Source organism: Micromonas commoda, chromosome 3 (assembly GCF_000090985.2).
Source record: "Micromonas commoda chromosome 3, complete sequence".
Lineage (NCBI taxonomy): Eukaryota > Viridiplantae > Chlorophyta > Mamiellophyceae > Mamiellales > Mamiellaceae > Micromonas > Micromonas commoda.
In genome coordinates, this window is record NC_013040.1 from 250,271 (window position 1) to 274,842 (window position 24,572).

General features: G+C 67.5%; 13 protein-coding genes across 13 annotated transcripts; 8 read left to right on the top strand and 5 right to left on the bottom strand.

The window, feature by feature from the left end:
* Positions 1-145: 145 nt before the first annotated feature.
* On the top strand, positions 146-2,035 carry MICPUN_52144 (predicted protein; the record flags this gene model as incomplete). The annotated part of the gene is made up of 1 exon (XM_002500347.1): positions 146-2,035. The coding sequence occupies one exon, from the start codon at positions 146-148 to the stop codon at positions 2,033-2,035; it is 1,890 nt and encodes a 629-aa protein (XP_002500393.1).
* A 242-nt stretch (positions 2,036-2,277) lies between these two features.
* MICPUN_56706 (predicted protein) lies at positions 2,278-4,422 on the bottom strand (the record flags this gene model as incomplete). Its single annotated transcript, XM_002500791.1, has 1 exon — positions 2,278-4,422. One exon carries the CDS (start codon positions 4,420-4,422, stop codon positions 2,278-2,280), a length of 2,145 nt encoding a protein of 714 aa, XP_002500837.1.
* A 52-nt stretch (positions 4,423-4,474) lies between these two features.
* On the top strand, positions 4,475-5,722 carry MICPUN_56707 (predicted protein; the record flags this gene model as incomplete). The annotated part of the gene is made up of 1 exon (XM_002500348.1): positions 4,475-5,722. One exon carries the CDS (start codon positions 4,475-4,477, stop codon positions 5,720-5,722), a length of 1,248 nt encoding a protein of 415 aa, XP_002500394.1.
* An 88-nt stretch (positions 5,723-5,810) lies between these two features.
* On the top strand, positions 5,811-7,238 carry MICPUN_56708 (predicted protein; the record flags this gene model as incomplete). The annotated part of the gene is made up of 1 exon (XM_002500349.1): positions 5,811-7,238. The coding sequence occupies one exon, from the start codon at positions 5,811-5,813 to the stop codon at positions 7,233-7,235; it is 1,425 nt and encodes a 474-aa protein (XP_002500395.1). The 3' UTR covers positions 7,236-7,238.
* A 99-nt stretch (positions 7,239-7,337) lies between these two features.
* On the bottom strand, positions 7,338-8,342 carry MICPUN_56709 (predicted protein; the record flags this gene model as incomplete). Its single annotated transcript, XM_002500792.1, has 1 exon — positions 7,338-8,342. One exon carries the CDS (start codon positions 8,340-8,342, stop codon positions 7,338-7,340), a length of 1,005 nt encoding a protein of 334 aa, XP_002500838.1.
* A 97-nt stretch (positions 8,343-8,439) lies between these two features.
* On the top strand, positions 8,440-9,720 carry MICPUN_56710 (predicted protein; the record flags this gene model as incomplete). The annotated part of the gene is made up of 1 exon (XM_002500350.1): positions 8,440-9,720. The coding sequence occupies one exon, from the start codon at positions 8,440-8,442 to the stop codon at positions 9,718-9,720; it is 1,281 nt and encodes a 426-aa protein (XP_002500396.1).
* A 494-nt stretch (positions 9,721-10,214) lies between these two features.
* Positions 10,215-11,054, bottom strand: MICPUN_99310 (predicted protein; the record flags this gene model as incomplete). The annotated part of the gene is made up of 1 exon (XM_002500793.1): positions 10,215-11,054. The coding sequence occupies one exon, from the start codon at positions 11,052-11,054 to the stop codon at positions 10,215-10,217; it is 840 nt and encodes a 279-aa protein (XP_002500839.1).
* A 1,652-nt stretch (positions 11,055-12,706) lies between these two features.
* MICPUN_107875 (predicted protein) lies at positions 12,707-13,560 on the top strand. The gene has a single exon (XM_002500351.1). The coding sequence runs from the start codon at positions 12,732-12,734 to the stop codon at positions 13,470-13,472; it is 741 nt and encodes a 246-aa protein (XP_002500397.1). The 5' UTR covers positions 12,707-12,731; the 3' UTR covers positions 13,473-13,560.
* A 1,057-nt stretch (positions 13,561-14,617) lies between these two features.
* On the bottom strand, positions 14,618-16,003 carry MICPUN_79876 (predicted protein; the record flags this gene model as incomplete). The annotated part of the gene is made up of 2 exons (XM_002500794.1): positions 14,618-15,013; positions 15,398-16,003. Coding segments are annotated over 2 exons (1,002 nt in total), but the record flags the coding sequence as incomplete, so codon positions are not given.
* Positions 16,004-17,504: 1,501 nt separating this feature from the next.
* On the top strand, positions 17,505-17,858 carry MICPUN_73414 (predicted protein; the record flags this gene model as incomplete). Its single annotated transcript, XM_002500352.1, has 1 exon — positions 17,505-17,858. A coding segment is annotated over one exon (354 nt), but the record flags the coding sequence as incomplete, so codon positions are not given.
* Positions 17,859-17,945: 87 nt separating this feature from the next.
* HPF_1 (cysteine-rich protein with zinc finger) lies at positions 17,946-18,632 on the bottom strand (the record flags this gene model as incomplete). The annotated part of the gene is made up of 1 exon (XM_002500795.1): positions 17,946-18,632. One exon carries the CDS (start codon positions 18,630-18,632, stop codon positions 17,946-17,948), a length of 687 nt encoding a protein of 228 aa, XP_002500841.1.
* Positions 18,633-18,984: 352 nt separating this feature from the next.
* Positions 18,985-22,227, top strand: MICPUN_99314 (predicted protein; the record flags this gene model as incomplete). Its single annotated transcript, XM_002500353.1, has 1 exon — positions 18,985-22,227. The coding sequence occupies one exon, from the start codon at positions 18,985-18,987 to the stop codon at positions 22,225-22,227; it is 3,243 nt and encodes a 1,080-aa protein (XP_002500399.1).
* A 159-nt stretch (positions 22,228-22,386) lies between these two features.
* On the top strand, positions 22,387-24,504 carry MICPUN_107876 (predicted protein). Its single transcript, XM_002500354.1, has one exon. The coding sequence runs from the start codon at positions 22,402-22,404 to the stop codon at positions 23,347-23,349; it is 948 nt and encodes a 315-aa protein (XP_002500400.1). The 5' UTR covers positions 22,387-22,401; the 3' UTR covers positions 23,350-24,504.
* The last annotated feature ends 68 nt before the right edge of the window (positions 24,505-24,572 follow it).

The window sequence follows — 24,572 nt, forward strand, 5'->3', positions numbered from 1 at the left end:
TAACCCTCGGCCGCCGCCGCCCGCGCCGACCCCGACGCATCTCCAACACCGTCACGCCCACCCGCCGCATGTGCACCACGCGTCCATACCCTCGAGCGTGGAGAAGGCGGCGCGGGGCGTGGGCAACGTCGCCGCCGCCGCCGCGATGGGCGTCAGGGACGTCGCCGCCGCCGCCGCCGCCGCGGGGACCAACTGGCTGAGCACGTCGCCGCTGAGCCGCCGCCCCGGCTTCCTCGGCGGAACCTCGCCGGGTGGCGGTCGACCCCTGGGCGGCTCCGGCTCGCACCAGAAACCTCCGCTGTCGTCCTCCCCGTCCGTCGCCCGCGCCGCCTCCTTCGGCGGGTTCACCCCCGGCGGCGACGGCGTCTCGGTCGAGATCCAGCCGGTTCCGTTTTCCCTGCAGGGGAGCAAGGCGCGAAGCGGCAGCGACCGGTCGCTGAACTCGATGGACGCGGAGTACGTCCTCGTGGAGGATGACAAATCCGGCGGCGACAAGTCCGGCGGCCTCGCGTCGATGGAGTCCTCCCCGGGCGGGTCCCTCCCGAGCGGCGGCGGCGGCGGCGGCGGCGGGCTCACGCAGATGGCGGCGGGGTTGACCAGGAGACTCTCGTCGAACCTCGGAGCCGTCATTCTCGGCTCGTCACCGCCGCCGAGCAAATTTGGCAACAACCACCACCACGTCACGTCGTCGTCGTCGTCGCCCGGGCGGGAGCTCTACCGCATGAGCTCCTCGCCCGGCGGTACCGGCCTGGGCTCGGGAGGGAGCCCCGGGTCGTTTCCGCCCCGGCCGGGGTCCTCCCGTCACTCGCCCCCCGGGATGCTCGGCGAATTCCGTAACTCCCCGAGTTACCCATCGTCCAGGGTCTCCAGCGCGCGATCAGGAGGCGGGGGCGGTTCGGGGCTGGCGCTCGGGGCTGGCGCGTCCCTGGCCCCGTCGCAGTCGCCGTCGGAGAAGGAGGCGGCGGCGGCGTTGGCGTTGGCTCGCGTGGCGCAGGCGGCGGCGGCGGCGGCGCCCGGGGAGAAGCGCTTCGCCAGCGCGGCGCAGCGCGTCTCCGTGCTCGAACGCGCCGCGACGGTCCTGAGAGACGTCGCCATGGAGCGGTGGGACAGCGGCAAGAAACTCGACGCGCTGTCCGTGTCGCTCGTGTCGTTGACGGCGCTCAGGGAGGGGTACAAGCTCGCGCAGGCCGTCGCGAAAGAGGCGGCGGAGGCGGAGGCGTGCTCGAACGCTCCCCAAGGCGTCGGGCCCCTGGACGGCTCGCGAAACGTCCGGCTGTCCGACATGTCCGACTCCTCGCGATCGTCCGGCGGCGGCGGCGGCGGCGACTGCGCGTCGCGGCCCGCGAGCGCGTCGTCGTCGTCGTCGGGGTCGCCGCCGTGGATCCCCGGCAGGTCCTCCTCCTCGTCTCAATCCGGCACCATCGGCTCATCCGCGGAGCTCCCCCGCCTCTCGTCCAAGACCCCGGAACGCCTTCGCAAGGATCGCGAGCGCGCGGTCAAGACTGCGGAGCGGATCAAGAACGCCTTCAACGCCGCGCTGACGCGCGCCGACCGCGCCGCCGCCGCGGTCAAGGGCGTCGGCGTCGAGGGTTCCGCCGTGTTGCCCGACGCGATGGACCTCGCGTACGACGCGGCGCTGGCGCTCGGTCGATCGGGCGCGGTCGAGGAGCTCATGGGCAACACGAGGACCGCGCTCGAGGCGTACTCGAGGGCGCAGACGCTCTTGGTGTTCATACTGAGCGAGGGGCCGCGGTTTGTCACCGCGAGGGACGAGCAGAGCGGAGACGAACGAGCGGCGACGGACGCCGAGCGAGAGACGGCGGCGGCGCTCGTGAGTGCCCCGGGGCGCGCCGCCGGAGACGGTGTCGAAACCGGGGACGGATCGCGTCTCATCACCCCGTCCGTCCACCCGTGCGACGAGTTCCCCGCGCGCGGAAGGATCGCGAGGTTCGTCGGCGCGATCGGCGCGAGGCAGCAGGCGTGCGCGGCGACGGCGATGCGCTCCAGCTCGGGCGCGACTCGAAGGCCACCGTGACGGTTGACACCCGGTTGACACGGGAGGAGAAAAAAAGAAAAAAAACACTCGTCCGCCGCGAAAGCGACGACGAAAGATGTACCATGTACCCGGCCGCCCGGACGATTGCGGGGAAAAGAAACGCGCGGGCCCGGGCGATTCGCCCACGGCCGCGACGCGCGAAAAGTGTACCAAAAAAGGACGAGCCTCGTCCACCATTCTTGAAAAAAAACACCGATTCTTTCATACATTCGAACGCCCCGCTACGCCTCGGTGACCACCTCCTCCAACTCGTTCGGGTCCTTCACGGATCCCGACCGCGACGTGCGGTGCCCCCGGGTCTGCCTGTACCTCAGCGCCAGCCTCTCCTTTATGGTCAGGACCTGGTCGAAGAACGGCTCGCGCATCTCGTCCCTCTCCGCGATCTCTCGTCCCAGAGTCTGCTTCTCGATCGTCTCCAACAGCGGCGTCGTCTTGTGATTCGGCAACGGCGCTCGCGCGGTGACCTCCATCCCGGGCACGGGCGCGGGCGGCGGCGGCGGGGGAAGTATTGCCGTGAGCTCGTATCCCGCCAGCGCGTGCGACGCCGCGGAACGCAGCGACCTGTGCATCACGGAATCCTCGGGGCCCAGATCCGCGCTCATCACGGCACCGCGCACCTCCTCGCAGCGAAGGATGTCGTACGCTCGCGCGCCACCCTTTGTTTCGCGCTCTTCAGCCTCCCTCGCCGCCTTTGCGGCTTTGACGGCCGCGAGTGCGCCGCCCTGGCCGCCCCGCACGCGCCCCTGCGCCTCGCGTAGGTCCTTGAACGAGTTCGGCCCGGTCGCGTTGGGACCTTCGTGCTTGGCCCACGACATGATCCCGAGCAAAATTCGAAGCGCCGGCTCCGCGCAGTGCGGCATGTTGCACCTGACGATCGCCGCGAGTCGTTTGCAGTGCGCGCCGTCGTCCTCGAGAAGCTCGGCGCGGCACCGCGGGTGCCTCGCCGCGTGTTCCAGGCATCGAAGCGACGCGGAACACGCGAGAAAGTCGTCGCACGGCGCGTCGCCCTCGATGAGCACCGGTTGGTACTCCTCCAACATGTCGTCGTGTTCGACCTCAGCCTTAGCCACGGGCTCGGGCTCGGACACGGCCAACGGCTCGGGCTCGGGCTCGGGCTCGGGCTCGGGCTCGGGCTCGGGCTCCTCGACGCCCTCGGTTTCCTCAGTTTTCGGCTTTTCCTCGACCATCTCGTACACCGGCTCGCCCTCGTCGTCGACAATCGGGACGCCCTCCTCGTCCGTCGCCTGCACCGGGTTGCCCTCCTCGTCCAGCTTACGCACCATCACCGGCGGCGGCGGAGGCGGCGGAGGCGGTGCGTACGTCGCGGCGGGAGCGCACTGATGCGTGATCGTCGTCGTCCACGTCGGCCGGTGCTTCCCGCTCGGGAGTAGTCCGCGTTTGTTGACGTCGCCGCCGACGCGACCGATGAACTGATCCGCCACGAACGAATGGCACAGGAGCGCCCCGAGGAGCTCCATGACCTCGGCGACGACCCGCGGGGTGTTGGCCTTTGGAACGAACGGCGGCGGGGGCGGCGGGGGTTTGCCCATGTTCGGTACAGCCGGACCGTCGTAGACAACCCCGCCTCCTTCCGTTTCGTCTGTCTCGTCCTTCTTTGATGATCTTTTTCGGCTCGAGAGCAGCGCCTCGAGGTCAACCTTCTTAGCGCGCGCCTCGTCGCCGGCGCCCACGCCGAAGGCGTCCGCCAGGATGTTGTCCTTCTCCATCGCCAGCGGCGTCGTGGGCGGGGTGCGGTACCTGTCGCAGGTGGGCAGCATCGCGCGAACGTCGTCCATGACCCCGCGCCACACCATCTCCCTCGCCGCTCTCTCGCTGAATTTCGCAAACTTCCGCAAGCCGACGGCGCCGCACGCCCTAGAGTCCGCGTCGTGCCTTCGCAACAGCGCGTGAAACGTCTCCACGACGCCGTGCTCCTCCACCAGCTCCAGCGCGGTCTGCGTCGACGCGCACGCCAGCTTCACGAGCAGATCGCCGCAGACCATGGCGTGCTCCAAAACCGGATCCTTCGGCCCGACCCCGTCGCCCTCTTCGCCCTCGGCACCCGCGTCGGCACCCGCGTCGGCACCCGCGTCGGCACCCGCGTCCTCGTACTTGGCCACGGGCGCGAGCGCCGCGAGGAGCGATGGAACCAGCCCGCCCCTTCGCAGCAGACACTCGCGGCCTATCCTGGTTCGCATGCAGACGCGGATGAGCCGAGTCGCCTTTGCGCGGATGAGGTCAACCTTCCCAACCTCGCTGTCGGGCTTCAAGATGTCGCAGAGCGGCGTGAGGTCCCTTGCGAGCTCCACGACGCCCTCGGGCGCGCCCACGACCAAGTGCGTGGATTCCCAGTCGCTCGACGCCATCGTCGCAAGACATCGCAGCGCGTGAAACACGATCTGGTTGGACGGCGACACGATGCGCTTGGTCGCCTCGGGCTTCGGCGCGCCCGCCTCCTCCGCCGCGGCGACCTCCTCCTCGGTCGGCTCGACGACCCTCTCGAACGGCTGCAGCTGGCGCCACACCGCGTCGACGCAGGCGCGGCATCCCACGCGGTGCCGGAGGATCTCCCCCTGCCTCGTCGCCAGCGCGTGGATCGCGCGGAGGCCGGCGAGACGCGCGGCGTCCTCGGCGTCGGCGTCGAGGAGCTTCACGAGGTTATCCACGACGTCCGTCTCGGCGAGTACGTCCGCATCGTTCCTGAAGAGACGGGGGGGGGCATCGCGTCCGGGTCGCGGGGTCAGGATGGCGTTTGGACGGGTCGACGCGGGTAGCACGAGGCTCGTCCCGAATCGGGATCGTCGCCTTTTACTCGGGATGCGCGCGATTGCTTCCAGCGGCGCGGACGTACCCGGGATCCGTCGCGAGTTCCCTCAGCTTCGAGGCGGCGTCCGCGCGTCCCGCGTTGTCGGTCGAGTCGCGAAGCTCCTCGGCGACCGGCGCGACGAGGTTGGGACGATCCCCATCCTCCGCGCCCTCCCGCGCCATGGCGCCTCGCGGGTCTGGGGCGCAGCGGTCCGTATCGGGCTGTCCGTCATCGTTCGTCACGCCAGAGTTGAAAAAACCGAGATGCGAGGGACGCGCGTCATCAGAGCCCGAGGCGCGATGGGTCGCGGCGGGCACTCCGACGACGAGGGTACCCCCTACGACCAGCGCCTCGAGGAGGTCGAGTTCATGCGCAGCGCCTGCGTCGCGGCGCAGCGCGGCGACGTCGACAAGCTCCGCGCCATGCTTCACCGGAGGCCGGACGTGATGCTGGACGACGGCGTCGGCGGCGACAGCGGGTACACGCCGCTGCACTACGCCGCGCGCGAGGGCCACGCGGAGTGCGTGCGCGCGCTGTTGGCGTCGGGCGCGAACGCGAACGCGCGCACGAGGGCGGGGGGCGCCACGCCGCTGCATCGCGCGGCGTTCACCGGGTCCGGCGCGTGCGTCATGCTGTTGCTAGAGGGCGGGGCGGACCCGTGCCTGAGGGATGCCGACGGGGAGAGCGCGCTGCACAAGGCGAGCGCGAACGGTCACGCCGACGTGGTGAGGGCGCTGCTTCGCGCGGGGGGGGAGCGGGGGATAGCGGGGGAGCGGGATAGGAAGGGGATGACGCCGGTGGAGCGCGCAGCGGACGAGGCGACCAGGGCAGCTTTCGGCGATCGAGTCGGGAATTGCTGACTTGGAAACTAGACTAGTCTAATTAGGTTTAGCTAGCGCTAGCACTGAAGCCGACGCGATAGGGGCGCTCACCGCACGATCGACCGCGATGCCGAAGACGCCCGCAAGCTACGAGACGAAGGACCTGAAGAAACTGAAGGTGGCGGACCTTCGCGCCATCCTCGAGTCGAAAGGTCTGGACGCCACCGGCAAGAAGGACGAGCTCATCGAGAAGGTGCAGGCGTCGAACGATGCGCCCGAGCCCGCCCCCGAGCCCGAGCCCGAGCCCGAGCCCGAGCCCGAGCCCGAGCCCGCCCCCGAGAAATCGCCACCCGCGAAGAAGCCCGCGGCGAAGGAGAAGCCCGCGGCGAAGGAGACGCCGGCGGCGGAGGAGGACGACGACGACGAGCCGAGGCGCGCGAACGATTTCTTCTTCTCCACCGCGGGTGCAGACGACGACGACGACGACGACGACGACGAGAAGGACGAGGACCCCGCTCCGGAACCCGAGGCGCCCGTCGACCGGGACGACGACCGACCCGCCACCGATACCCGCGACGCCGACGACGACGCCGATGACGACGACGACGACGACACAGCTGGCGACGAGATCTACCTCGGGTTTCTGGGCGAAAACTGCAATCGCGAGTTTATCGCCAACCTCCTCCGCCCGTTCTTCGAGTGCGAACGCGTGCATCTCCCGATGCAGTCCGCCCCGGGCGGCGGGCCGAAGCGACCGAAGGGGTACGCCTTCGTTCGCCCTCCTCGAGGCACGCCCGACTCCGCGTTGGCCGCCGCCGTGGAGAAGCTCAACGGAAGCGCTTCGTACCCGGGAGCGAAGCACCCGCTCAAGATTGCGATGGCGACCAGAAAGACGAACGACGACGACGACGCGAGGGGGACCAAGCGCCGGCGCGATGGGTCCGGCAGCGGCGGCGTGCCCCAGGGTAAGTCCCCGAACCGCCTCTACGTTCTCGGCCTCCCGCGACACGTCACCGAGGTGTTGCTCAAGGAATTTTTTAGTCGGTTCGGCGCCGTGACGGACGCGAGGGTGCTGGCGAGCAGGGACGGCGAGGACGACGTCGGCCCGCGGCGCGGCACGGTGACGTTCGCCTCCGCCGACGACGCGGCGAGGGCGAGGGCGGAGACGGATAACACGCGAGCATTCCACGGCGGCGGGGAGCTGAAGGTGGTTTACTCCAACCTCCGCGACGGGGAGGGTGGGCGGCGCGGCGGCGGCGGCGGCGGGGGAGGCGGGGGCGTGGGAGGCGGAGGCGCGTCCGCGCAGCCGTGGAGTGTGTACCCGATGCAGCCGGGGATGCCGATGTACACGCCGATGGCCGCGGTCGCGTTGGACCCGGCCACCGGCCAGCCGTTCGCGCCGACCGGGGTGGCGGCGGGGGCGGGGCTCGCCGATCATCCCGCCGCGGTTCCGCCCACCGGGCTGTCAGAGGCGGGGTACACGGGGGTACACCTCGCGGGTCTGCCCCCGTCCGCGACGGTGGACGCCAAGTACGCGCACCTGTATCAGTGATGACACGAGCGAGGCCGAAGCTGCGATGGGGGGAGAGGCTGCCGCCGGCGACGGCAAACGGAGGTGGGGAGTAGATGATGTTTGTCGTGGAAGCGTGTTTGATTACAGCCGTTCGCATCGACAGTCCTTGCACTGAGAGCGTATACGACCGTGCTCGCAGATTGAGCCCCCACCGCACTCCTTGCACTGAGAGCGCCGACGGCCGTGCTCGCAGATTTGAGACCCGCCGCACTCCTTGCACTGAGAGCGCTGACGGCCGTGCTCGCATATTGATGCCCCGCCGCACTCCTTGCACTGAGAGCGTATACGACCGTGCTCGCAGATTGAGCCCCCACCGCACTCCTTGCACCGAGAGCGCCTACGACCGTGCTCGCAGATTTGAGACCCACCGCACTCCTTGCACAGAGAGCGCTCACGACCGTGCTCGCAGATTGAGCCCCCACCGCACTCCTTGCACCGAGAGCGCTGACGGCCGTGCTCGCAGATTTGAGACCCGCCGCACTCCTTGCACTTAGAGCGGTGACGACCGTGCTCGCAGATTGATGCCCCGCCGCACTCCTTGCAGCTGTAGCGGTGACGACCGTGCTCGCAGATTGATGCCCCGCCGCACTCCTTGCACTGAGGGCGGTGACGACCGTGCTCGCAGATTGAGCTCCCACCGCACTCCTTGCACCTGTGGCGCTGACGGCCGTGCTCGCAGATTTGAGACCCGCCGCACTCCTTGCACTTAGAGCGGTGACGACCGTGCTCGCAGATTTCAGACCCGCCGCACTCTTTGCACTGAGAGCGCTGACGGCCGTGCTCGCAGATTGATGCACCACCGCACTCCTTACACACAGAGCGTATACGACCGTGCTCACAGATTGATGCACCACCGCACTCCTTGCACTGTTTGCGCCACTTCCCGTGCGGACAAGCGCTGCACACCTTGCATCGCGACCGAGGCTTCACCCCGTGCTCGCATGGCCCCTTCGTGGGAGGGGCTCTCTTCCGCTTCGTCCCCTGCTTCGCCACCTCCTCTCCCCCACTCTCCGTGTCCTCGACTTCGCCATACTCGTCGAGGGACACTCTCACGTTCGGCCGCCAAATCGTCGTCTTCGTCGCCATGAGGTCGGCGCGCCCCGAAGTGGCCGGGAAACGAGCATCGGAGATCCACTGCTAACTTTAAAGTCGAGATCGCGAAATCGTCAGCGCCCACTGCGCGATGTCTCGCGAGGGGGAGGCGCCGGATCCCCCCGGGCCACTCCCGGCGACCCCCGCGCTGTGCCGCCACTGGGCGAGGAGGGGACGGTGCGACTACGGCGACGGATGCAGGTTCCGGCACGAACGCGTCCCGGGCGACGACGCCGACGCCGACGACCCGCGCGTCTCCGCCATGGACGGCCGACGCGAGGGTGCCACGCGGTTCGGTCGCAGGCACCACGCGCGGAACAGGAACAAGGCGGGCGACTTCCGACGATGGCTGGTGGCGACGTTCGGGTTCGAGACGCTCGCGTCGGGCGCGGGGGTCCTGGACGTGGCGGGAGGCAAGGGCGAGCTCGCGTTCGAGCTGCGCAACCTCAGCGGCATCCCGGTGACGGTGGTGGATCCTCGGCCGATGCGGCTGGAACGATACGTGCGACGGTTCAGGTCGGGGATGTACCACAGGAACCAATCGCCCGCGGCGGCGAAGCTGCGCAGGCCCCTCGATTCGACCCTCGCCGCACCCGATCACCTCCGGATGTTCCTGCACCGAGGCGTGTTCGACCCGGCGCGATCGGACGGGGAGAGGCGTTTGGCAGCCATCGAGTCTCACCGGTTGAGTCACGCCACGAGGTGGTCGCGCCGGGGGCTCGTGGACGGGGAGTCGGCACCCGGGGACGGGGACGGGGACGGGGAGTCGGCACCCGGGGACGGGGTTCGGGACGGCGCGAACCTCGACGAGGCGTACAGGATACCCGGCGAGCCCGTGCGACACGCGACGATGTTCTCCGAGATCCCGCGTCGCCGAGATCCCGACGCTGATGACGTGGAATCTGACGTGTATGCTGATGTGGAAGCTGACGTGGAAGCTGACGTGGACGATCCCGACGCCGCGGCGATGACACCCGTCGCGATGGACGCGTCCGCGACGGCGGACGCGTGCGAGCGCGTCTTCCGCGACTGCTCCGTCGTCGTCGGGTTACACCCCGATCAGGCCACGGACGCGGCGGTGGACCTGGCGCTCGCGTTCGGTAAACCCTTCGCGGTGGTGCCGTGCTGCACGTACAGCAGGGATTTCCCGCACAGGCGCTTGCCCCCTGGGCCCGGTCGGCCGCGGGGCGGCGGCGCGGTGACGACGCACGCGCACCTCGTGGAGTACCTGCTCGCCAAGGCGGCTCCGGGGACGACGATCGAGCGAGACGAGTTGCCGTTCGAGGGGAAGAACGTGGTGGTGTACTCGCTCGGCGACGGGGGGTCGGAGCTGTTGTGCCGCGCGGTGGACGGGCTCGGGGTTGGCGAGTGAGGCGTAGACGCGATAGACGAGTAGGCTTAGCTCGACGGAGAGTCGGTATCGATTGCGATGAAAAAAGTACCTTCGTCGCGATTCACTTTGTGCCCCGCGCCTGCCTGCAGCGAGTGGATAGAAGATTCCGCCTGATTTGATGCCTACGTTGCTTGACACGTCCTCTGTCAGCAGACATCAAATAAGAGACAAATCCACTGGCTGCAGGCAGTTCGACGTGCTTCGACTGCACAAAAACACAAAGTGAATCGCCCCGTTCCCCCGCGACGCGCGCTCGACGAAAAACCAAAAGGCAAACTCGATCCGCTCCACTTGACACCCTGAGCTCGCAGCAAGTGAAAGGCAAAACATCCTGAAACCAATTTGATGATCGTCAGGAGGACCGCTCGATCGCGTCCAACCTCTCGTATCAAATTGGTCGAGCTTCCACTTGCTGCGGGCTCGGAAGGTATTAGCAAAGTGGAGCGGCTCGAGTTTGCCCCCGTCGCTTCGCTTTAGTCGCAGCCGCTCGGCAGCGTCCCCCGCAGCCTCAGCCTGTTCTTGTGCTCCTCCTGGACCTCCCGGAACACCTCCACGCACTTGGCCCCGACCTCGTCGTACTCCTCCGGAAGCAGTCGGATCCCCACGGCGGTCATCACCTTATCCGGGTGCCAACGCATGGCGCACCGGCGAAACGCGAACTTCTCGGCATCCTCTTCGGAGAGGTTAAACTCGTGGATGGATTTCAAGATGAGGTGACGGTACAGCGCCGCGCCGCCCGCCTCGGGGAAGGGGATCTGTCGCTTGCGTATGATGCTCATCCCGCGCGCGGTCTCCATGAACTCCTCCCACTCGGCTTCGTGCCTGCGCCAGAGCGCGGTGTCGGCGTACACGCCGCCGTGCTCCAGCACCCGCCCGTGCTTCCTCATCTCCTCGGGAAACTCGCCGTCGTACTGGTGCGGGGGCAAGATTCGCGCGCGCAGCATCTTGTTCTCCTCGTCCCGCTTCGATAAGCGCATGATCTCCGCCTTCTTGCTCGCGCGCCTGGCGTCCATCTCCGCAGGCGTCGCGGGCGCGGGCTTCGGGGGATACGCGCCGTGGCGCGCCTTGATGCGTTCCGCGATGGCCCGTCTCTCCTTCTCGCATTCCTCCCTCCACCTCGCCGATTCCCGGGCTTCGCGGTCAGCCTCGGCGACGCGCAGCGAGATCTCGTCCTCGTCCGCGCGCGCGGCGTAGTAGGAGTTGGCGACAGCCTCTCTCCACACGCCCGCGTTGCCAAAACGCGGGCCGATGGAGGCCGATACCGTCAACCCCTCCTCCGGCGGCCGGGTCACGTCATCGTCGCTCGACGCCATCTGATGTGACGACGCGAGCGTTACTGGGCGTGCGAGTGTGTGTGTTGTGTTGCGTTGGGACGTCCGATTGCTTTGGAGAGGCCGGCATTTGAGAACGCCGAGCAAATCGCGCGAATCTTCCGTTTCTGACCAATCGTCTCCCGCGGCTGGAACAATCGTGAATCGCGGTCCAATCCCGAACCGTTCGCGCATCGGCGCCAGCGATTGTTTACCGTTAGAGAAATGCCAAATTTCGGTATGCGCGTCAGTGACGTCACGCGGAGATCCCGGCCATTTCCCGGGAAGAAAAAGAATATTACCTTGAGGTTTTTGAACGAGGCGACGTCCGCTCGTGGCGCACTGTCCGGAGCGCACGCCGTCCCGAGACTCTTCCGAGCGCCGTCGCCGACGCTTCGAACGCGGACGACTCGTTCGAACGACCCGCGACCGGATCTTCTCGCTCCGCACCTCCCGGGCGACCCGTCGCGTTCGACCCGAAGGAACTTTCCGAGGCTCTCGGTGGGGAGAGAGTCTTTCCATGTCGTTCTCCCTCGCCGCCGTCGCGGCCGCGACCGCCGCGCGCGCGCCCGTACCCCGGGCCGCCGCGCGCTCACGCCGCGACGGTGCGCCCAAGATCAGCGCCCGGACGCGCCAGGTACGCGCCTCGGCATCCCGAACACTCCCATCCCCCGCCGCCCCGAAGCGAGCGAGCTCCCCGCACGGGGTGGGGTGCCCGCGGGTGCGGCCGAAGGGACAATTTATTACGTGGCGCCTCCGGGGGTTTTAGCGGCCGACGACGCGGCCCGCGCCCGCGTCGCGCTGGCCGTCATCGTCGCGTTCCCGCGCGCGCCGAGGCGTCGGCGTCATCACTCCCGCGCCCCCGATCCGCGACGTCGCCCCAAAGTCCACGCGACGCCAACTGACGGGATCCCTCCCCCGCTCCCACCCTCCCCGCGTTACGCTCGGCAGCCTCGCGAGAATAAACGCGCGACGCTCGCCGCCGCCGCGGCGCCGCCCGAGGGACCCGAGGGCGCGACCGCGACCCCCGCGCCCGAGCGCCCGACCGCATCCGCGCCCCCACCCGCAGCCGCCAACAACGTCATCGACTCGGCCGCGGCTGCGCAGCAACCGTCCCCAGCGCCGACCCAAGACGCGTCGACCCAAGATGCCGACCCGAACTCTTCCAAAGCGAGGGAGACCAAGTCGCGCGCCGCGCAGTACATGCGCGAGCTCATCAACCGACAGGTCAAGAACAACAAGCTGTCGCGCGCGGGTTCCCTCGCGGACTCCACGGTGCTTCGTCGCAAGGGCCGTCTAAAGGAGCAGGACCCGTTCATCGAGTTCATCATCAGCCTGTTCAAGACGCACGAGACGGAGGAGGCGCTGGCCAAGGCGGAGCGATGGCTGGCGGACGCGCTGGCGATGCCCCCGAACAAGCGTAGGTTCGCCAACATCTACTTCCAGGTGCCGAAGCTGGGGTACTTTTTCCACCCGCTGCCCCTTCGGCAGGCGTTGGCCGAATACGATGAATTTTGCGCGCTGACCAAGCGCAAGTACGTCAAGCCGAATTTCGCCGAGGTTCGACACGTGGTGAACATCGCGCAGGTGCACGCGTCCGCCAAGGAGGTGAAGCTCGTGACGTTCGACGCGGACGGCACGTTGTACGCGGACGGCAAGCACTTCGAGGAGGATAACCAGATGATCGATAAGATCATCCAGCTGATGGAGATTGGCGTCCACGTCGCCATCGTCACGGCGGCGGGATATCCCGGGGATTCCAAAAAGTTCGAGGGGCGGCTGCGGGGTTTACTCGACTCGTTCAAGGAGAACGAGCTGACTGCGGAGACGAGGAAGCGGTTCAGCGTGATGGGCGGCGAGTGCAACTACCTGCTGGAGGTTAACGAAGAGTTTGAGCTCGAGTTTGTCGACCCGGCGGTGTGGCGGGACCAGCCCAGCACCAAGAATCTGTACTGGTACGCGCAGGGCGAGGCTAAGACCAAGGTGGAGGCGTTCCTCGACCGCGCCGAGCAGTTCCTCAAGGACGAGGCGGAGCACCTGGAGCTCGACTACGAGGTTATGCGCAAGGAGTTTGCAGTTGGGATCCTGCCGCAGTCTTCGACGGTGTACGAAAATCTCGAGGAGATTTCAATCGGCGCAATGATCGAGCTGTCGGACGCGGAGGTCCCTTACTGCGCCTTCAACGGCGGTAACGACGTGTTCGTCGACGTGGGGAACAAGAACATCGGTTTGCAGACGCTGATGAACTACCTCGGCTTCGAGGGACACCAGACGCTGCACGTGGGTGACAGGTTCACGAGCACCGGAAACGACAGCCGCGTGAGGGACGCGTGCTCGATCCTGTGGGTGGCGTCCCCGGACGAGACGACGTTCTTCATGCGCCTGCTCTACCGCGACATCGTGAACGCGCGCGTCCTGTAATTTTTTCAAAACCCTGCACATAACCTGTCACCATACACCAGCGGCGAAGTACCAAGGTAGTCTACTAGCTAGTCTACCAACCAATTTTTATAAAACACCAGGCATTCTTCACAACCGTTTCACGCGACTCGCTACTTCAACTGCGACGCAGCCTCCGCGAGTGCTCGGTTGGCGTGCGACACCTCCCCGGCCACGAACGCCACCCTCCGCTCCAGCGCCTGAAGCTCCTTCTCCAACTGCGCCGCGCGCCTGCGCCAGTACTCCACGTCGTATCCACCGTCGTTCAATCCTCCACCCGGGCCCAACGAGACGTGACCGCCGGTGGACACACGCCACGCCAACCCAACCAAAGACCACGCCACCGCGAGGGCACCGAGGAGCAGCCCCATCGCCACGAGCGCGTGCCCCGGTCCCCCGACGGGTCCCCCGCCCAGGACGGCGGTCAGCCACGACCGCACCGCGCCGCCCCACCCGCCGCCGCGTTTGGGCGACGGTAGCCCGTAGTCCAGCCCCCCCGGGGTCAACGGACCGGACGGGGACGTCAGGGTGGACCTGAAACCGGCGGACGACGAGTCACCGCTGCCCCGCGCGAGCCCCACCGTGAGTCCCGCGCCGCCGCCGCCCGCGTTCTTCGCGTTAGCCGCCGCCGCCGCCAGCCGCCCGGGGGAGCTCCCGGAGGCGTCGTTCGCGGGCTGCTTCTTGGACCCGAAGAGCATGCGGGAGATGATGTCGAACGAGTCGTCGGGAATGTTGAGCTTGCTGACGTCCACGACTTCGCCGCCGGGCCCGCCGCCGCCGCCGCCGCTGCCGCGTCCCAGGCTGGTGAGCCTGTCCAGGGCCTCCCTCGGGGAGGGTGCCTCGACGGCGGCGGCGCGCGACCGAGCCGCCTCGTCTTGCCGGCGTAAGATGTCGGCCAGGAGTTGGAGCGTCCCGGCGGCTGATTTTTTGCTCTCGTCCACGACGCTCTGCTCAATCACCTTTCGCAGCATCGTCGACCTGTGAAAAGGTATCCTCAGGCCGATCCACACCGTGCACCTGTTGACCACGACCCCGTCGATGCGTCGTCGGTACGGCGGCGCGGGCGCGATCTCCCACCGCGTCTCCACCCTGAAGTAATCTCCGTACGGTATGTCCGTCTGCACCTGGCTCGTGTCCACCACCAGCGCCCCGCCTCTGCACGCGTGGTAGCTCTGCGTCTGGTGGCAGTTGGTCTGCTTCGGACCGATGCTGGCGTTGACGGGCGCGATGAACGTGAGGTCCCTGGCGTGACCGTGGTGCCTGTGCCGGCTCCATTTGGTCGTCTGCACCGCCGTCTCGCCCCGGGACGCGTGATCCTCGGCTCCAAACGCGCCCGCCGCGCTGTCCGACCAAACCAGCGAGAAGACGTCCTCGACGGCGCACTCGAGCACGCACTCCTCGAGCGTTCGCATGTCCGACGGGCGGGGGGGGACCGGCGTGGACGTGGCGACCAGTCGCTCACCGAAATCGTCCTCGTTCGCGACGTCCACGTCATCGTCCACGTCATCGTCCACGTCATCGTCCTCGTCTGAATTAGCCGCGTACGCATCCGCCGGCGCCATGTCGAGCCCCATCCCCGCCGGCGACGTGACGCTGCGCCGCACGCTCGACCGACGGCTTCTTCTCGTTCCCCCCGTGGATAAGGATTCCGAGTGCACGCTGGCGTCATGGCCGGACGACGATTCCGGTGTGACGGCTGTGACGGACGCGGGGGATTCGTCGGACAATCGCTCGCCCCCGCCCGGGTGTCGCGGCGCCGTCGTCTCCGTGGACTGAGACCCGGCGGAGTTTGGCCCGGAGCCGTTCAGTTGAGAGGCGGGCGCGTCGACGCCGAGACGATGCGACGAAGCCTCCTCCCCATCCTTCCCATCCTTCCCCCGCCGCGTCTTTGTAACGCTCTTCGTAACGCTCCGGGGGCCGTCGCTGCCGGAGCTCCTCGGGCCGGACCCCTTCGAGCCGGCGTCGTCGTCGTCGCCGCCGTCGCCGCCGTCACGAAGGCCGAGCATCGCGGCCACCTCCGCGGAGGGAGGCGAGGAAAATTTGGGCACGACCAGCATCTCCGCCGCCACTTTGCTGTTGTCCACGTCCGCCGCGGCGAAGATCTTCGCGTACTGGCTGCACTCCTTCCACGCGTTGGTTATGTTCCGATAGGCTCTGTCGGGGAATATGAACGACGTGAAGAACTCGCACTTGCCGTTGCACACAATCTCGATGGCGTTGGGCACAACCTTGACGGTGTACGCCCTGCGCACGATCGTCACGTCCTTCAGCGGGATCACCTTGTTCTTCTGGTAGCCGAACACGTTGCTGTAGAAGCACACGTAGTTGCGGAAGAGGTACATCCGCCCTTGGAGCAAAATTTTCTTGTACAGCGCGCACAGGTACTCCTCGATGAGCACCTCGTCGTCCGGCAGCTTGAACAGCTTACGCAGCGAGTCCTTGCCGTCGCTCTTCGCCTTGGCCTTCGTCGCGCCCGCGTACCCCGTGGATTTCGGTCCGCCGGTGACATCCATTCGGTGGTCTGGGGACGATCGATCGACGATGCTCGCGCCTGCGCTCGTGGACCGGTCGATCTTCATCGACTGGTGCGCGGGCGGAACGTGCGTCGGCGACGCGCGTTCCTCCGACCTCGCCCGCGCGTGACGCACGGCGATCGTCTCGTTCGCCCCCGCGCTGAGCGGCATGGACACGGAGTCCAGCTCCGGGCCCGGGATGATGACGTCGGCTCCGAAGCCGGTGGGCATGTCCTCATCCTCCGGTATGGGGATGGAGCGGGTCAGGTTGAAGGAGTCGCTTCGCCTGGGCCTGTGCGAGGAGCCCTGGCTGCCGTGCGAGTCCCTCGGGGACCGCGTCTCGTGCGGGTCCGGCGATGCGGATCGCTCGAGCGCGTCCGCCCACCCGGAGGAGGCTCCCGCGGACGCGGCGAAGGGCATCTCAGCGGCGAGGCCCGTCCCGGTCCCGCGCCGGGAGGAGGATTCCGGCGACGCGTCGTCGTTCGCCGCGCCGCGTCCCCCGCCGCCGCCCGACCCCGGGCCGCCGTCGCTCATGGTCGCGTTTCCTCCGGATGCGACCCGCGCGCCCCGTCCGCCCGGAAGTTCCCTCCCGCGGTCGCCCCCGAACGATTCGCCCCAGTCGCCTCCAAAACCGTCCCGCCTTCAGGCGTGCCTCGGGGAATCGCAGAGGGTCCCCTGCGCCCCTCGGGTCCTTGAACGCCCCGCGCGAGCGAAGTTCCCGGCCGGGCCCCGTTCCGTGCACCGGCGACGCGCGTCCTCGCCGGCGTCGTGCCGCCCTCGCGCGCCTCCGTCTGCGACCCTCCGCCCAACCCCCCCGGGAGAAGGCGGGGGTGTTGAGGTCCTGTTGACTCGAGCACGCTCGGGCGCCCGGCACGGATCTCGAATTTCACGTTTCCCCGAGGATAGGGCACCGGCGAACTTCACTCGGAGGCTTCGCGCGGCGGGCATGATCACGCGAACCCTCATTCTCCATCCGGCGGCGGCGACGCCGCTCGCGTCCTTACGCGGCGCGTCGCGCGCCGCCGGGTCGGCGCCGACCCGCGCGCCCCCGGGACGCGTCGTGGCGGGGAAGCGCAGCCGACGACCCAAGGCTGAGAAGAGGGGATCCGACGTGGCTACCCCATCCTCGGAGGCGACGCCGTCCACGCCGCCGCCCGCCCCCGCGTCGTCCAAGACTCTTCCGGAGGAGGGCGACGCACCGCGAGGAGGGGCGTCGTCGGCGCCGCCGAAGGGGCCACCGACGGACGATCCGCTTCCGGCGGTGACCAGGGACCAGGTGTTGGACAGCTGCCTGGGCACCACCGCGTGGATGCTGGGCATCGCCATCATCCTCCGCGAGGCCACGTTCTTCGGCCGCGACGTCCTCCCCGACGCCATCGGCGATTGGACCGCGACGCTGCCCCTCGTCGCCGCGCTCCACCCGCCATTCGAACCCATCGACCTGGCGTCGCACGCCGCCGTCGCCGTCGCCGCAGCCGCGACGGTGACGGCGTCGCGATCGGCGCTTCTCGAGTCGTGGCCCGATTTTCGCGCCGCCACGGACAGGTCCAACCGCCAGGTGCTCGCGCCCCTCACGCGCGGCGACCTGGTCACCGTCAGCGCCCTGCCCGCGGTGGCGGAGGAGGCGCTGTTCCGCGGGTGCGTCGTTCCCGCGCTCGGGGGTGGACCGTTGGGGGTCATCGTCTCGGGGATGACGTTTGGCGCGCTTCACGTGGGTGGCGGGCGGAACGCGGCGTTTGCGGCGTGGGCGAGCGCGGTGGGGTGTTTGTACGGGGCGTGCGCGGTGGGGTGCGGGGACGTGAGCGTGGCGATCGCGGCGCACGCGATGGCGAACTACGCGTCGGCGACGATGTGGCTGGAGAAGAACCCGGACGTGAAGCTTCGATAGACTTTTATTAGCGATGTTTTAGGTACTCCGCCGCCGCTGCGAGTGCGGTGTTTCTCACCCAGTTCGAGCCTTTGCCGCGCGACACTCCTTGCACTTAGAGCGCACACGATCGTGCTCGCAGATTGAGCCCCCACCGCACTCCTTGCACTGAGAGCGCACACGATCGTGCTCGCAGATTGAGCCCCCACCGCACTCCTTGCACTCAGTGCGCCGGCGACCGTGCTCGCAGATTTGAGACCCACCGCACTCCTTGCACTTAGAGCGCTGACGGCCGTGCTCGCAGATTTGAGACCCGCCGCACTCCTTGCACTGAGAGCGCACACGATCGTGCTCGCAGATTGAGCCCCCACCGCACTCCTTGCACTCAGTGCGCCGGCGACCGTGCTCGCAGATTTGAGACCCACCGCACTCCTTGCACTGAGGGCGATGACGACCGTGCTCGCAGATTTGAGACCCGCCGCACTCCTTGCACTGAGAGCGCCGACGACCGTGCTCGCATATTGTTGCTCCGCCGCACTCCTTGCATGTAGAGCGTATACGACCGTGCTCGCAGATTGATGCACCACCGCATTCCTTGCAATGACAGCGCCTCTTCCCGTGCGGACAAGCGCTGCACACCTTGCAATTCGACCGGTACTTCACCCCGTGCTCGCATGGCCCCTTCGTGGGAGGGGCTCTCTTCCGCTTCACGCCCTTCTTCGTCGCATGCTTCTCCTCCTCTTCGCTCTCAGATCCCTCCATCTCGGCGACGCTGGCGTACAGCCGGTCGAGGTTAGGTCGCCAAATCGTCGACATCTTCCCTGCGAGATCCTCTGACTTTTCGTCTTCCTCGTGGTCGTCCGCGGGAGGTTCGACGTTGACGGCGGGGGGTTGGTGGTGGTCGTCGTCGGGCTCTTCCTTGACGACGATGGGGTCCTCGTTCAAGAGGACTGGGCGCCAGTTGGTGCTCATGGCGCACGGCGATACGAGTTATGACGACCCGGGGGTCGATTGTTCCCAGAAAACTGACAGTCGTCGAGCGTTCCAAGAAAACAGAACTGACAGCGACAGGAGCTAAGGGTTAACACTAACAAGGCGGGCTCGCCACGGGGGCATGCCGCGGTCGGTGGGACTGGACGCGAGTTCCCGGGAAGCGCTCCTCGATCTGATATACCGCCTGTCCCGGGAGGATAAGGACGGCGGGGACGAGGGCGGGGGCGACGCGAGGGCGGCGCGCGGGCGGGGATCCGGTTCGGTCGAGGGTGCCGACGAGGACGATGCCGACGCGGACCCTACGCGCGTCCGTAAGGACCGCGTGAAGGAGGCCAGACGAGCGGAAAAGGAACGAGAGAGGAAGGAAAAGGTCCTCGCTAAGGCTCTGAAGAAGGATCGCAGGGCGTCCGCCGCCGAGGGCGCGAACAGTCGCGACGATGGCGACGCTAAGGGTTGGGCATCATCGCCCCATCCGCCGGGCTCCGAGGTGAACGTCTCGGTCACCTCCGCGCAGGGCGGCGGGGAGACCAAGGTGATGAAGATCAAGCGCGCCGCCGACCTCAAGGACTTTCTATCCGCCGCCAAGAGCAAGCTGAAACTCAAGAAGAAGCCGCTGAGCGCGAGGCTGGTACCCTCGGGACGGGAGATTCGCGACACCCTTCGACTCGAGCCGATGGCGACGGTGTCGGTGTCCGCGGACCCGCCGACGGAGCGCGCCCGCGAACGAGACGACGACGACGAAGACGAAAAGTCGGCACCGGGGACCGGGGACGGGGATATTGGGGACGGGGATACCGGGGACGATCCGACCGAGAGGTTACGAGAGGCGGTCGCGAGCCGTTTACGAAACGCTGAACGCGACGTCGATCGATCGAGACTCCCGCCGGGTGGGTCTGATGACGCGACGGCCGACGAATCCACCCGTCTTCTCTCCCTCCTATCCATCGACCGGAGCGAACGAACCGCGAACGCGACGAGCCGCCAGGCGTTGCCCGCGGCGGCGGTTCGTGCCGAGATCATCGCCGCCTGCGTCGATTCCGATTCGCGCGTCTCCGTCGTCACCGGTGACACGGGCTCCGGAAAAACCACGCAGGCGCCGCAGTTCGTGTTGGAGCACTTCGTCGCCGCCGGCGAGGGGGCGCGGTGCGGGATCGTTGTGTGCCAGCCGCGGCGCGTCGCGGCGGTTTCAATCGCGAGGCGCGTCGCGGAGGAGCGGGGCGAACGCGTCGGGGACGTCGTGGGGTACCGAGTGCGTGGGGAGTCGAGGACGTCTAATCGGACCCGGCTCACGTTTTGCACCACCGGGGTGTTACTTCAGAGGCTGCGTTGGGACCCCACGTTGGAGGGAATCACGCACGTGTTCGTGGACGAGGCGCACGAGCGGACGGCGGACGCGGACTTTTTGCTGATCCTCCTCCGGCGTCTGCTTCGATCGGGCGCGGCGCCCGGGCTGAGGGTGACGCTGATGTCCGCGACGGTGGACGCGGGTAGGTTCATCGACTACTTCGCCGGTGAGCCCGGTGAGCCGACGCCTCGGTCGACGCACATCCCGGGCCGAACCTTCCCGGTGGACGAGGTGTTCGTCGAGGAGTACCTCCCTTCTCGGCGCCGGGATAGGGGCGGCGGCGAAAAGAACGGAAGGAACGGAAGGAACGGCGACGGGCACGAGATTGACTACGACCTCCTCCGAGCCGCGGTGGACAAGGCGTCTCGCGACGTCCAAAGACACGGCCAAAAGCCGCTCGGAGCCGTCCTGGTGTTCCTCCCCGGCGTGCCCGAGATATCTCGAGCGGAACAGGCTGTGTCGGACGTGCGTGACGTGCGCGTGTTCCCGCTTCACGGCCAGCTGGCGCCCGAGGACCAGCGCGCCGCGTTCGCCCCGGCGCCGCCAAACAAAGTCAAAGTCGTCCTCGCCACAAACGCCGCGGAGACGTCGGTGACCATCCCGGACGTCACCGTCGTCATCGACACCGGCCGCGTGAAGCGGATGACGTTTGAGTCGCGAACCCAGCTCGCGAGTTTGACCGAGGGGTGGTGCAGCTTGGCGAGCGCGGCGCAGCGAAGGGGTCGCGCCGGTCGCGTCCGCGCGGGCGTCTGCGTTCGACTGTACGAGAGGTGGGCGGCGGGGAAATCTCCCATGGCGGATCACGACGAGCCGGAGATGCGTACGGCTCCGCTGGACACGCTCGTGATGCGCGCGTTGGCGATCGCGCCGGGCGAGCACCCCGCGGCGGTGCTCGGCGAGGCGCTGGACCCGCCGGACGCCGACGCGGTGCGCGCGGCGGTGGAGAGGTTACGGGCCATCGGCGCCGTCGTCGTCGATCCTCGCCGGGGGAACGGGCCCGGTGACTCACCAGGGGTCTCGACGACGCCTCTGGGTTTCCACCTCTCGCTCCTGCCGGTGGAGCCCAGGGTGGGCAAGATGCTGGTGATGGGGTGCGTGATGGGATGTTTGTCTCCCGTGCTCACCGCGGCGGCTGCCATGTCGTGCAGGCCCATGTTCACCGCGCGCGGCGGCGACAGGGCCGACGCGTCCGCGGCAAAGCGAAGAGCCTCGAGGGGCTCGAGATCGGACCACCTCGCGTGCGTCAACGCGTTCGACGAGTGGATGGGCTCGAGTAACAGGCGTCGGACGTGCGCGGATCTAAACCTGAGCCACGCCGCGATGCAGGACGTCGCGCGAACCCGGACGCAGCTGCGTAAGAGGCTCGAGGAGGCTGGATTTTCACCCGGCGCCCCCGCCGCGAACGCGCAAACAGACAACGACGATTTCGTTCGATGCGTCCTCGTCGCGGGGCTGTTCCCGAACGTCGCGCGCGTGGGGGTGGGTCCGTCGGGTCGGACTCGGGTGCTGAACAATCGCGGCGTCGAGGTTGCGGTGCATCCCTCGGGGGTCAACGCGGCTTTTCACCGGGACGACGTCGACGGCGACGACGGGGCGACGAGACAGGGGAGGGGTCGACGAACGTTTTCGGGAGGGGGCCCCGAGACCGGACTCTTGGTGTACCAGGAGGAGGTGACGACGAGCAAAACGTTCATCCGGGACACCACCGCGGTGCCCGACGCGTCCGTCTTACTGTTCGGCGGTGAGCTATGCGTGGATCACGCGTCCGCGTCCGTCTCCGTATCCACCGGTCGTTCCTCGGCGGTGGGCGGCGGGACGGCTTCGAGGTTTACGTTCCGCGCGCCTCCCGAGACGGGGGTGCTGTTCAAGCTGCTGAGGAAGGAGCTTACGGCGGTGCTGGCGAGCGCGGTGGGGGATCCGAGCGGAAATCACGGGACGTTGGAGGGGAGCGCGCGGGGAAGGAGGGTGCGGGAGGTGCTGGAGACGCTCTTCCCCGGATCCGGTGTCTCCGCGCGATGAAATCAAATCGCCATTTTCCGAACTTTTTCTAACACTTATGTTCCTCCAGTTTCGGATCGAGACACGTGTCCGTCTGTCCGGTCGCGCTCTCAGATAGGATCAGATCAAGAAACGCATAACGAGATCTGCGGGTCCCCCCCATCGCGTCACTGTATCCCTCGCGCGCCGCTCGTCATGGCCGGCTGGACCAAGACCAAGACCTACGATTCCCACCACTTCGACTCCGGAGCTTGGGATGTCGTCAAACCCCGGGACGACGACATCGTCATTGCTACGGCCTACAAGGCGGGAACCACCTGGATGCAGCAGATCGTCGCGCAGATCTTGTTCAACGGCGAACCCCCCGCCGCGGTGGGTGAGCTCTCTCCGTGGGTCGACCTCCGCGTCCCGCCCCGTGAGGTCAAGGAGGGCATGGTCGAAGCCATCCCCGGCCGCAGGTTCCTCAAGACGCACCTGCCGACCGATGCGCTCGACTATAACCCGAGCCAAAAGTACATCTACGTCGCTCGGGACGGACGTGACGCGTTCATGTCTCTCATGAACCACTACAAGTTCGGCAACGAGATGTGGTACGGCGCGCTCAACGAGTCCCCAGGCCTCGTCGGCGCCAAGCTCCCCGCCTGGGAGGAAGCCTGCGAGGGCAAGGAGGGCGACGAGGCGATCCGAGCCGTGTTCGACAAGTGGCTCAACACGCCGTGGGGAGAGCACCCGTGGGAGAAGGACGGGTGGCCCTTCTGGTCGCTCTTCTACAACATGAAGACCTGGTGGGACGCCAAGGACCTTCCCAACGTCCTCATGGTGCACTTCACCGACCTCAAGAAGGATCTCGCCGGTCAGATGCGTCGCATCGCCGACTTCATCGGCGTCCCCGTCGACGAAGCCAAGTTTGACGCTCAGGTTCACGCTTGCACCTTCGAGGCCATGAAAGGCAACGCCGCGGCGGTCGCCCCACTCGGCGGCGCGATGTGGAAGGGAGGCGCGGACACGTTCATCAATAAGGGTACCAACGGACGGTGGGTCGGTGTGCTGACCGACGAGCAAGTCGCCGCCTACGAGAAGGCTGCGCAGGAGAGGCTCGGCGGCGAATGCGCCAAGTGGCTCGCGGCTGGCGGAGACATCTGAGAGTTTTGAGACCTCTGATGAGAGTTTTGAGACATCTCACAGGAGAGATCCGATCATTTTTTTCGATTCAATCGTCATCGTCTAACCGGTGGCGGCCTTTGATATCGTCAGCGCGGCGACCGCGAGCAGCAGCGTCGTCATCGCCGCCTGCAGAAACTCCCTGCTCGCAACCTGCAGGATCCTCGCCCCCGTCGCCATGCCGACGATGGCGCACGGCGCGATGAGCAGCGTCAGCCCCACGTCCGGCCGGACGCCCGTCGCCGACATGGATATCACCGCGGCGGTCACCAGACACGCGGCCAGGACCGAGGCGCACCCGACGATCACCTTCCTGCTGATCCGCTCGTCCCCCTTCCACGTGAGCAAAATCGGGATGAGAATGAGCGGCCCGCCCGTGCCGGTGAGAACCGAGGCGCAACCGATAAACAAACCCATCGCCGCGAGTATCGCCATCTCCCGCTCGGTCACGTTCCATCGCAGATCCTCCGGTATGGAGTCGGCGCTCATGTAGGCGGCGGCGACGCGCTCGCGAAACGTCATGTTAGGCGGTGGCGGCGCCGAGATCTCGAGTTTCACCACCACGGCTTCTTCGACGCCGGCTTCGCCGTCGGCGCCCCGCTTGGCGTCATCGCCCCGGGGGCTCGACGCCGTCTCGTTTGTGGGCGAGTCGCCCGGCTCCTCGATCCGTCGTCCATCCTCCGCCCGTCGCTCCCCGCGCTGCTTCATCTTCCTGCTGTAGAGCTCCCACGCGTCCCTCGCGCCCGCGAGGGCTGCGAAAACCCCGACGAGGTACGTGAGCGCCCTCCGGGGTGACGACTCGACCAGCACCCCGCCGATCGCCGCTCCTATCGCGGCGGTCGAGCCGCAGCTCAGGGCGGCGCGCCAGGGTATCAAGCCCCTAATCCGACCCAGCACCAGCAGCTTCGCGCACGCGGCGGGCATGAACGCGATGTATATGGACGCGATGCCCACCGCCGGCTGGACGCCCACCACCAGGAGCGCGGGAAGGATCACCACCCCGCCGATTCCCACCGCCCCGATGAGCAGAGCGCCGATGCCGCACGCGAGGATGACTAGGACCAGCTCCCCGGGCCCCATGTCCGACACCAAGGTATCGGACGACATCGTCGCGAACCCTCCCCCCTCTCCACGTCGCGATGAAGTGAAAAAGCCGAGAGCCCGAGCTCGACAGAAAAGACGCGTCAGGATTCAAAATCAGGGGC

Excerpts from the sequence above, each read along its gene's own strand:
- MICPUN_107876 (XM_002500354.1), top strand. The coding sequence starts at position 22,402 with ATGGCCGGCTGGACCAAGACCAAGACCTACGATTCCCACCACTTCGAC.
- MICPUN_107875 (XM_002500351.1), top strand. The coding sequence starts at position 12,732 with ATGATCGATAAGATCATCCAGCTGATGGAGATTGGCGTCCACGTCGCC.